The 12,136-nt window shown below is 42.9% G+C and overlaps 1 protein-coding gene across 3 annotated transcripts in view; it reads left to right on the top strand.

The window, feature by feature from the left end:
- Positions 1-4,866: 4,866 nt before the first annotated feature.
- The window catches only part of ENPP1 (ectonucleotide pyrophosphatase/phosphodiesterase 1), a 57,738-nt gene continuing 50,468 nt past the window's right edge, over positions 4,867-12,136 (top strand). For 2 of the 3 annotated variants that reach the window (XM_061378395.1, XM_061378394.1), the window contains exon 1: positions 4,872-5,097. In XM_061378395.1, coding sequence (XP_061234379.1) covers positions 4,906-5,097 — 192 coding nt within the window. In that variant the 5' untranslated portion in view covers positions 4,872-4,905. Of the gene's footprint in view, positions 5,098-12,136 lie in introns of all 3 variants that reach the window. The other variant, XR_009729242.1, reaches the window with a different exon arrangement.

The following is a 12,136-nucleotide window of genomic DNA, read 5'->3' as shown; positions in this document are numbered from 1 at the left end:
TCTTAGAAAAAATGTGTTTTAAGGTAGGAACTGAAAGAGGAAATGGTTGTAGCATTTCCATATTATGCAGAAGCCAACATGGATCAGAACACAAGTATGCCTTCCGAACACATTTAACCTGTGAAAGAATGTTTTATCATCTTTAAACACCAGTTAGCTGCAGTGATGTTACAGTACCTACATTATTGCTTTGTTCTGGACTCCTCTCAGTTTGATACACCCTGCTTTTAATATCACTAGAAACAGCATTGAATAAACCCTTCAGGACTTCAAGAACCCATTGGACTAGTTACTCCACTACAGTACTTTCCCTTTTTTTTCCCTTTTCATTGTTGAACATCCTATTACTTTTTCACCACAGGTACAGAAGTATTCTTCCTGGCAATAGGCTTGCTTGTGTGGACCACTTAGATACGGTTGGCAGATTAGATACTAAAACTATGCTTACTAGAGAGATTACACTGGTAACAGCATAATGAACATCTGCTTGGGCAGCATTAAGGTATTCAAACATCTTATAATGTGCTTCCCACCAAATACTGCCAATGTCTTGTCATCATGTCAGGATTTTTTACTTTAAAGGTTTTTAGGCATTTTTTCTAAAATCAAATAAAGGTATATTTATATAGCTTAGAGAGATAGGTAATCACTCTGAAGCAAGTGTTTCCTATTGCTAAAATTGGCTTTTCATATTTTCCTTGTACTGTTGCCAAGAATCTAACAACTGTTACAGTAAGTTATAAAATTTACAGTAATAGATGCTGTAATATAAGACTGACAGCAGGCAGGATAATGCCATTTTTTAATGATACAGGAAACGTGTTGTTTCTTAAAGACCAGCAAAACAGCCAAAAAACGAGCAATTCTTTGCAATTTTCTTTGTGTAGTTACCAAAAAGGGGGCACGTTGGAGAGTAAAATTAACACATGCTTAAACAAGTAGTTATAAAGGACTAAGTAATATTTTCCTGACAGAGATGTGATGGGAAGTTCAGAACCTGAGTCTTTCAGTGTGTGTCTTGAAACTTTACCCTGTGTCTTGCATCTTTGTTCAGCTATATGCCATCTCTTGATACTGGTTTTACAGATAAAAATCTGAAAAAGACAGTTCAGTCCACCTGGCTTGATGTGCCCATGGGATTTCTGACTTCATCTTAGGCATTACTGCAAGACACAATTAAATGGCTTCAGATACACATTCAGTTTCAATTGTCCCTTTTATTAAGGATTTAGTCAATTTTTTAAAGTTTTTAACATTCAGTGCTAAACAGAATTCCCCATGAGGATAACTCAGAAACTAGGATAACTGTTAATTTTTCATTGATTTTTAGAATACTTTACAGCACAGCTCGCATGCAACAATGCCAGAGAAATCCTCACAGCAGGAGCTGAGAATCAGAGCTTCATTACCTTCTCTAAGGTGGAGAGTCCAGTGTTACACTAAGAAGACATGCTCTTTTAACGAGCAACTTCAGGCTTTTAGTCTGAGGCTCCTGGCTTTTTCCATGGCCACAGAAATTTTGAAGATGATTAGAAACAATCATAGTTGCAAGAAATAGTTGCCACAAATACTGGGAGGTTTATGATGCAATTTAAGGGTCAAGACCCAGGCAACCTGGAGCTGACTGTCACAGGCAGGACACCTTGCAGGATGGTACTCCTCTGCCTGCAAGCTCAGTTTGTCCCCCTGCTCTGAGAGCAGCAAGGGTTCCATGCTCTGGCTGGAGTGAACAGATAGTCCACTCATGCAATGAGGTGCAATTGACACCTTCTGTTGCTAGTCCACAGTTCCTATTTGTGCTGTAACTACCTTACAAACTGGGGTCAGATGAGGGTAGTTGGTGTTTGCTCCAGTCTTTCTAAGAAACAGACATTTGGTGGAGATTTTTAAAATCTACAAACTCAAAGTAATTAAATTTAAAGAAATGCAAATGACAAGTGTCACAAGTTCCCAGATGCAGCAGCATGGAAAACTCCGTATGCTCACCATTCCCTCCTACCACATCATTTATGTTCGTTTGTCTTCCCTGCAGCTGCTAATGGCTGAGCAACAAATTAAAACTGAAGGTCTCTGGTGACTCCCTTTACAGGAAGGCCTGGAAACACAAAGCTGGTGCTGCTGCTATTCTCCCTTGACACTTGGTGAGGCAGTTTGATTCAGTTACAGCTGGAGCTGGCAGCTGCTCTGGTTTCCTTAAAGGCTTCGTCAGTCTCTTTTGAAATTGCATAGCCAATTCTTTGTAATTTCAATTTGCAACCTCAGTAATTCCTGCAATTAATTCATTGCACAGTGATGCCTTTCGTCCCGTAATTCTTAAAATGGTATTGACTGCCATTTAATAATGTCCTCAAAAAGATCAAGCAGCTATAGATTTCTGTAGGTTTAACACTGTTTCCACTCTTCCCCTGCTATTCAACAGAAATGACTTTTCACCTGATTTATTCAGTGTCAAAACTTAGTCCTTTTTGGCCTTCCATTCTCCTCTTGAGTACCTTGACACCCTGACAGCTGAAATGAAAGTACTTCTCATTGGTGAGTTAATTATTTTCCATGTTTACATGCTGGTTAATTATTTCCCATGTTTCCATGCTGGTTAATTATTTTCCATGTTTAGCCTGAAGCATCTTAACTGTTTGCATTGACACAGAAAGAAATGATAAAATTGACGATGTTCCATAAATATTTGTACACAGAAATGCAACCATAATGAATAGCTAATGAATGACCAACTTAGAAGTTAGCTACAGGTGCAGAGTACCCTTTATTTCATAGAATCATAGAATAGTTAGGGTTGGAAAAGGCCTTAAGATCATCAAATTCCAACCCCCCTGCCACGGGCAGGGACACCTCACACTAAACCATGTCACCCAAGGCTCTGTCCAACCTGGCCTTGAACACTGCCAGGGATGGAGCATTCAGAACTTCCTTGGGCAACCCATTCCAGTGCCTCCATTTCTATGGAAAAAAAAAACAGATACATTTTTGTCTGTGATGCAGTTATACATAATTTCCATTGAATCACCAGTACAAAGCATGTGCTATTCAAACTTCTGAGTGGAAGACTTAGGACAAGAAAGGAGATTTATATTCTTTATTATAGTCTTAATCAGAAAATATCTTTCTACAGTCAAACACATGAAAATGAAGATGAAGTTTTATTATTTGTAAAAGAAAAACAAAAACAACAACAAACCAAACCCAAACCCCAACCAACCAACAACCTGAAAGCTTTTATTTTTTTTCTAATTTTTTGTGGTTTTTTTTTTTTTTTTTGGGGTGGGGACAGGAAGACATTTCTTTTTTCCTGCCAGTGTGACTGAAAGCAGAAAGAAAAAGATTCGCACTTAAAACCATGTGGTTGCAGGATCTTTTCATTTATAGAAAAAAAAAGTGAGGTTGTTGCTGCCTGTTGTGCGAGTTATTAAAACCACATTCACTGGAAAGACACCCCCCCCCCCCCTCCCCAAACCCCAACAAACCCAAACAAAACAATTTGGCTATGTCAGTTTTCATGAGTGTTTTAAAATTATCAGACAATCAGTATTCAGATTACTTTTTTTAACAGTTCAAATGTCAAATCCTTGAGTGTAGAGTAACTCAGCAGCTAATCAGTGGGCAGTTGTTTGAAACGTGCAGTAATGGAATGAAGGAGACTCTTACTGTAGACTTAGGAGCTTAGTTCTCACAGTTTCTGTTGCCCTTTATTTTTGTAATCAAGTGAAATATTTGTGTAGAAATCCTCATGTCTGCACCTGTGGAACCTCATGAGATGACAGCAGATGCGCAGGCAGCTCTGCACTAACTTCAGTATGCTGCGAGCTGCAGCAGCACTACAAACCAGCAATTATTTTTAAAGGAAATTTGTAGTGGCAGCTTGACAGTGCAACTCAGCTCAAACAGAAAACAGAGCAACAACATTTTGACAGGGATCAAAATCACTTCCAAAGGAAATTTTCATTTCAGAAAATGTGGCTGTTGTCAGAAAGTATGCAAGTGCCACTCTTTTCAGAGTACATTGACAGTAAAACTAAATCTACCATAGATGCCTCAGGCCCCAAGACATCAAAGCCATAATCACATTACAACTGAAAGACAAAGTCTAAATTTGTGTAACTACACGTATGACAATAACTTAAGAAGTAATGGAAAATGAATTACTTCCAGCAATTTTAAACTTAAGCATGCTTTGTGAGTCTTGGTTGCTTAAGGTTGTGGCTGCCCCATCCCTTACAACGTTCAAGGCTAGGTTGGGTGGGGCTTGGAGCAACCTGGCCTAGTCGAAGGTGTCCCTGCCCATGGCAGGGGGTTGGAACTGGAGGGGCTTTGAGGTCTCTTCCCCTCGGTGGACGGGAGAGAAGGCAGCCCAGCGGGCAGGGCGAGATGCTCCCTCAGCCAGCGCCGGCGAGCAGAGCTCGGGCTGCCGACGCGCACCGGGTGCTGGCTGCGGGCTTCTGGAGACATCGGGAACGGGACCCCCGCCCCCGCGCACACCTGCGGGGCCGCCCGGCGGCTTCGGGGAAGGCCGGGCCACCGCCGCCGGGGTCAGGCAGCGGAAACTTTCCCCGCGCTCCCTCGTAAACACTGCCCGGCGCCCTCCCCCGGCCGCTATTTTGGACCGCCGTGATGTCACGGCAGCGGCACCTCCGCCGCCCCGGGCCCCGCCGCCGCAGCCGCCCTGGCCGCAGCCCGCCCTCACCTGCAGGGACTGGGCAGAAGGCAGGGGCGGCCGAGCGGGGCTGGAGAGAGCTGTTCCCCTCCTCCCGGCAGCCAGCGAGGGATGCCGGAGGGGGAGCGGGGGCCGCCGGCCGGGCTGCCGGGCGGGGCGGGGCCGGGTAGGGCAGGGCCGCCCAGCCACGTTATTAATAGCCGTGGCGGCTGCAAGTGAAGGGTAGAGCCGTGGGGACCATGCAGGGCAACGGGCAGCAAGCGGTGGCGGGGAAGAGCCATGAAGACCACCTCGGCGGGATAGGGGCAGCTGATGGTGGGCTGCAGGGTGCGGCCGTGCCCATGCTGCCGGCCATGGAGGTGGCCGAGGAGCCGGAGAAAGCTCCGGGTGGCAAGAGTAAGGACCCCAACACCTACAAAGTGCTCTCCCTGGTAAGGGCCGGGGTGTCGTAGGGGCCGGCGACTTTTCCCGGGGCTCTCCTCGCCGGCGGTGCGTGTGAAGCGGCGCGGCTGCGGGCAGGTGTTTCACCCCGGGCGAACAGACAAATCGCTGCCCGGCCCGTCGGAGATGGGAGAGGGGACCGTGGTGGGGCCGTCAGGGTTTCCCGGTGAGCTCTCCCGCCGGTATGGGGCAGCCTCGGCAGCAGCGGTTCCCCAGGACGGCCGGGGCGCGGTGCTGCCGGACGGACCCTCCTTCCCTCCGCGGGAGTGCGCTCTGGGTGGAAGCGCGGTGCTTGTGCGTGTTACCGCTGACAGGCGGCAACCTGCCGGGGAGCGGGATTTGTGCTCTTCCAGGTGATTTATTTTGCGGCTTCCACAGCGCTCAGGGCTGAGCCGTCTCGATTCTTTTGTAGTGTTAGTGGTTGTCCCGTCTCCCACCGTGTGGTTTTAAATGGTTGGTGTAGAGGATGCCCCAGGGAAGGCTAAACCATGAACATACTGTTGAAAATGCTAAGAAGATTTCAAGAGCCAAAAGGCCAGAGAAAGTATGAAAGCTTAATTTGGAGTATAAAGTATCAAAACTTAATTTGAGACACTTTCAGTCCTGGCTCAGAGGGCTTGATGGCCAAAGCCATTGTTAGCAGGTAGGTCACTTTCCAGTTTTAGCCCTGTTGCTGTATCGTAATTATCCTCCCTGTAGAGATGTGAAAATAAGGCCTTCCGGACCGCCTGGAGTTATCATTATGATGCTAAAGTCATTACCGAGGTGAAAGAACTGCAACATTCTTGGAAGGAAGCTTCAGTGGAGCTGCAGTAGGCTTTTATTATATATATGTATATCCATAGGTATATATATAGGTATATATATATTTCTCGATAGGTAGATTTCACTGCATTAAAGCTTAAGGCTCAAGATGCCTTTCCAAATTTACCCATAACTTTATGGTTATTCTTCCAAATGAATTGTCCACCTCATAGCAACTGACATAATGGGTGATAAGTTGCACTTCCAAGTTTGTCAGAACATAAGGAAGATACCAAAATTCATGTTAAAGCGTTCTGTGGTAGTTTCCATGGAGAAGGTTTTTTTTGGCAACTTTTCTTATGAAGGGTACTCTTAAATAAAAGCTTGTAGCTTGTTTCATTACATTGTTCTGGGAAGGTTAGGTTGTGCCATAAAAGCCACTGCAGTTGGATGAGCTTTTTTCACCATTCAAAGCTCAGCTTTTTTCAGGCTTAGAAATAGGTGGTAATAGTGGAAATAGTAGAAAATAATCATATGCTATTAAGAAACTAATGATGCTCTGAGCTTTTTAGGCACTAGTACAGCAAAGTGATTAGAGATACATAGGCTGTTAAAGACTGGAATTGAACACAAGTTAAAATGCTTGCAGGCACTTACTCTTCTGAAGTAAGTCCTTATTTTTCAAACCATAGCTGTTCGCTGTGAATTGGCAAAACGTTCATCCTGTGCTGACTGAATTGCCAGGGTGAAATATACGTCATCTCCGAAGAAGTAATTTAAAACTTCTACACATAGATGACTGCTGTATTGTTTTTGGCAATTGCAGGCAGCGAGATAATTTAGAGTATTCAGAGAGAGCTTGAAAAGCTTTCTAAATACTACAGGTGTTACTGGATTGAGTAAACCAAGAAGGTATTTAATCTTAGGTTGCCCAAGAAAGTTGTGAATGACCCATCCCTGGCTGTTTTCAAGGCCAGGTTGGGCAAAGTATTGGGTGACATGGTCTAGTGTGTTGTGTCCATGCCCATGGCCAGGGGGTTGGAACCTGATGATCTTAAGGTGCTTTCCGACCTAACTAATCTATGACTTTATGATTCCAAGCCTCATGTTAGGAAGTGGAAAACTGGAATTGGAAATGGACTTTTGTTCTTTCTCGTAAGCCAATGCATTGATAATGCTGTCACCATGTAAGAAAGGAGTCGGTTTACCTGCTTGGTGTTTTGGGTTGGGCAATGTGAAACTATAAAAGTGACTAGACATAAGTAAACTCCCTTTGCCTGTGTGTACCATAGTTGCATGCACTGTTGCTTCCTTTATTTAGGTAGATTAAAAAATAAACCACACCCACCCCAAAAAAAACCCCAAACAAACAAAACCAACCCAAAACCTGACTTCAGGTAAATTTATGATGTGGTTTTTCATTTTTTTTTTTAATAAAAGCAGATGAGTGCATTTCTAGTGATTAGTGAATACTTGAATTACTACTTTTTTCATTTTCCTGGGAAGCTCAGACTTGTTTGCATTCCCCCTTCCTATTTGGGTACCTGCTACCCTGTAGATGCCTGTGCAATTTGTGAACAGAACCTTGATGCTCTCAGCTTCTGTCCCTGAGCCAACCTTACCCAATTACAGAGGAACTGCAAAGTTCCCAGGTGCAGAAGTTTGTACCATGTGGACTTTACCCATGGGTTTGTGCTAGAAGCCTCTGTGTTACCTGGAGGTACTCGGTGTGTTGGTTACGGGAAGATGTAAGTAGATGAGGAAGCGGTATGAAGTCACTTCCACTTCTAGCAGTGCTTCTTGTTGCAGGCATAATTCGAAGTTCAGCTGTAGGTTTTCATACCATGCAGGTTCATCTTCTGTTGCTGCACAGGGAGAATTCTGCAAATGATGGGACAAGCCCACAGTATTTACTAACCGCTGAGGCAAAGAAATTAAAACATCCAGCTTTAAGCAATTGTGAGAGGTGGTGATCCTTCTATCTGTTTATGCCGTTTCTGTGCACACCTTTTTATTTAGTGTCTTGCCAATTTCTGAGATTGTACCTTTGTCCCTCAAAGCCGGGTGAGTTGTCTCCAGGCTTCTAGTCCCTCCAGGCTCACCAGCTGCTGTTGTGTGACAGAGCAGCATGCTGCTGCCCAAGAGCAGTATAACTCCTGCTTGGGTTTGAGGCTTTCTATTCCAGTTTGCCAGTGACTCTCAGGCATTGCATTTTGGTCTGATTCACTCATTCCATTAAAATAAACTTTTCCATGCATTTATAACAGCTGAAGGGAAAAAAGTAAAAAAATAGACAAGGTTTCTTTTCAACAGTTTCAGGCTCCCTTTGTCAGAACTGGGAAACTCATTTAAGGTAACACTTTGTTTAGAAAATTTCTTAGCACTTTTGCTGCTTCATAATTCTTCATTAGAGCAAAAAAAAAAAAAAAATCAAAAAATTCCAGATCAGGTCCTGAACCCAGAACAGTGTTAGCCTCCTATAAGGAATAGCACTAGCATTTTGGTGTATATAAAGGTAATGAATTGTTCAGTTTTAAAAATTGCTGTGGGAATACACTTTAAAATATTTTTAAGTCTGGGATATTTTTTCCACGTACTTTTTTCACTAAAGCAGTCCAGTCTTTTTTTTTAAGACTAGCATTTGATGCATGTGCCAAACACGAAAGTTTTCTGAAATATTGTTTTGTTCAGATACCTTCTGCAACTTGTATAATAACTGTGAATTAGAACAGTTTTATATAACTAATTAAGACAGTGTAGCTCTTTGGCATGTGTTCTCAGAAAGCTGCTCTGTGTTTTACAGCTGGCTGCAGGTGCAGTGAGAAGCAGTCCAGGGTATGTGGCTGCACTCCTGTGGGTTTGGTTACTTTTTTTTGTTATGGTTAGTGAGCTCTTCATTGGCCTGACAATCATACTAAAGTAGTGCATGGCATGGATCTTGTAATGTGCTGTGATCTGAAGCCAGTGAAGGATATCATGATAAAGATGACATCTTTGGAAGCCACTGCACTAGTTTGGGTTGCCTTTTTATCTAGCAATTAAAGTGTGCTGGGCTGTATCCAGTTGCTGGTAAGCCAAGAAAAACTTTTGCTTTTCCTATACTCATTGCTTATTTGACCCCACATGGAATACTGTGTCCAGGCTGGGGCCTTCCACATCAATTCAACTGGAGCAAGTTCAGCAGGGTGCCACCAAAGTGGGCTGCTGCTCTCCTTGTGTGAGGTGAGGTAGAAGGCCCTGGGCTTCTTCAGCCCTGGGAAGAGGTGGCTTCAGTGAGGAGCACCTAACGGCAACTTTCCCAACCTCTGAGGTTGTCATCAAGCAGATGGAACCAGGCTTTAATGTAACTCATGTGAGGAGAGGAAAGACAATGAAAAGAAAGTGTTTGTGCCTAAACCTTGTGATTTGGATCATAGTTATTAACTCCAGCCAACTTTGGCATGGCTGTTTTTATGAGTATTGGTCAGTTCTAAAGCACTGGAATTAAGGACTAAGTATTTTGTGACTGAATTTGGGGGATGTGGGCACCATGTTCAGTCTCTCTTCTAAACTTTTTTGGCCTGTTTCAGGCTTTTTTTACTGTTTTGCTTTATGTGCCTTGCCTTTTTTTTCCCTTTTCAGTAAGTCCTGAAATGACTTTTCCCATGAGAGTGCTGGATTGAGCTTAGATAGAACTTTTTGTGTTCCAAGAAACTGCACACAGACTAACAGTAATTTTAAAGTGTCTGACTGTTAAGAGATTTGAATTTTTTAGCACTGAACAGCCTTTGGTGAAATATGAAGTAGAAAATGACAGTGAGAGGATGGCCTTAGTTTAAGTAGACTTTGAAGTGCTTTTTGGCTCAGAAATATTAAAGCAGTTCTTTGCCAATCTCCAATATTTTAATGTTTTGTAGGAAACTCTGTTCCAGTATTTGGAAATAAGGGTGTTTTAAAGCAAGTGTCTTGCCTGTCCTCCTTCAACATTACAGCTCTCCAGCTCCAGTGGTGGCTTGTTTTGAATTCTGAAGACCTGGTAAAAACTGGTGTTTGAGAAAATATTCTTTTATTATACTTGCTGTTGATGCAATTAGATGCATGTAAGCAATAATACATCTGTAACCATAAATGCATACAATAAATATGTTGCTATCGAATTTAATCCATAAAAAGAAGGTTTGGGTTTTGGTGACGTTTTTACTGTTTCTCTTCAGTCAATTCATTTTTCAAGGAAGACCTTGCAAATAATTCTTGTTACACAGCGAGAACCCACAATTTCTTTACTCTTCGAGTGGGTACCTTCGTGATGGGAACTGAAGACAAAAAATCATGACCTTGTACAGTAAAAAGCTAAGGAATACTTAGCGATTTTAACTCTGAAGGGATGGCAGGGTTAACCTGTGCTCTTGCTTTACTTGCACTTTACTTTGCAGAGCTTGTCAGCATATCCTATCCTAGATGACAGAAGTTGATATAAGGTAAAAAAATTATTATCTGAATAAACACTTGCAGAAATTGAAGCTTTGTCAGTACTTCAGAAATGAAAACCCCAAACAAACCAAACAAGGCAAACACAACAAAAAATCCACTTATGTAAAAATCTTCACAGAGGGAGAATAGGGACCACTTTTGTTTATAACTGTATTCAGAACTAATTTTTATTGTCTAGCTATGTGGACTTTGGGTGCAGCTGTGCTACAGTCAAAGGTGTGATGGAGGTTTTGCTGAACATACTTCAGCTCCGTTTAAAATGGGTAGTTTAGTATTGCTTTCAGATAAAACAGTGTGGAGTTTAGGACAGACTGCAAGATACTCTAACATAGCTGAGCTGGGGCCATCTTGGAGGGTTATGGTGACCCCTCCGAGTGCAGTCTGTGAATGTTCCTGGCTTCCTGGAGTCCAGCTGGAGTGCAAAGCTTGGAACAGGCTGAAGTACATGCAGCTGTGTGACTTGGGTGCTTCTGTCAACACTGCTGTCTGGTTGGCTGCCTGAAAACATCCACATTGTGCCTAGGAATTTGAGTGTAGACTACCTGCTGGTGGGTTAGGCTGTAGTGTGCTAGGATCAGCTGTTTGGTCCATTCGGGCAAAACAAATGAGCAATAGGGGCTATGATTAGTATCAACATGTGCTCAGACTTCCTGCTTGGAGCGTTCAGAGATCTGTCTCAGTCTGTGCCTCAGGGTTTCTGTTTTGCAGTAATAGCCTCTGTCTACCTGTCAGGTAACTAGATAAGGGAAGGTCCTACTGAAAGAGACGTAAAGCCATACAGGTATGATAACAAGGCAGCTGCAGGCAGTGGCCTCATTGAAAAGGGGCATTCTCACCGTGCCTCACATGAGCAAAGTGAGCAAAGCAGATCTGGGGACACTAGCCATGTTTGGCCAATAGTCTAGATTGCCAGAGATGTATATAGTGACGAGGCAGGTCAATGGTCAAGGAAGGAAACAGTGTCTAAGTTGGGGTCAGGGTCAATAGAGTGCTTAGCCAGGATGGACACGACTGCAGTGTGGCTTTAGTTCAGGCAGAGGACAGAGGCAAGAGCTGGCTAAAACAAGGTGAGGAGTGACTGCTGAGGCTTATTCCAGCTTTTTGTTGAAAAGCTGCCTTCAAGGCTGGTTGAAGTTTCACAAACAGCAGCTCTCAGAAGCTGAAACATTGGAGAAGTGGCAGCCAAACTCCTGGGATGTGGTAGTGTGCTCTTGGTCTAAAAATAAGAAGGAACACATTAATAGTTTAAATGAGTAGGCCTTTTGTAGAGACAATAATTAACTTGAATTTGGAACAGCTTCGTTACTGTGCTAAAACTTAATTTCAGGCAAGGTCAAAGATACAAAAATTATGCAAGGCTTCCTTCCAACTCCTGCTTTTTGTAGGTTTTTTTTTTTTTTTTGCATTCTGATATCAGTAGAATTACACAAGGAGTGAACTGTTCTGATATGATTTACTATGGAAGCTGCATTTCTGTTACTTTTGGCTGAAAGGAGGAGTGGAGCAAATTTAAGGCTTTTAAAACATGAAAGGTATGAGAAGTTTCTCACTTTGAATATGGTATTAGAAATTAATATATTGGTTAACATCACTGTGACAATATGGTCTGGGCAGTGGATAAATACTTGTTTTAAAGAATGTTCTGTCTGACAGAACTTGACAATTGCAGTAGTGTCCTGTTTGATGAACAGTAGTATGTATGATTTCCATAGAAGCTGTTTTATCATGATCAGTATTGGAATGGTATTTTGACAATAGGACAGGAAATAAAACAACATAAAATGTACTATCTGCGCTGAAAAGCAAAAATACTTT

Source organism: Neopsephotus bourkii, unplaced genomic scaffold (genome assembly GCF_033783945.1).
Source record: "Neopsephotus bourkii isolate Nb327-2 ecotype Australia unplaced genomic scaffold, CSIRO-AGI_Nbou_v1 NB_1765, whole genome shotgun sequence".
NCBI lineage: Eukaryota > Metazoa > Chordata > Aves > Psittaciformes > Psittacidae > Neopsephotus > Neopsephotus bourkii.
Note: the sequence above shows the minus strand (reverse complement) of the source record. Positions and strands in the feature narration are given on the sequence as shown.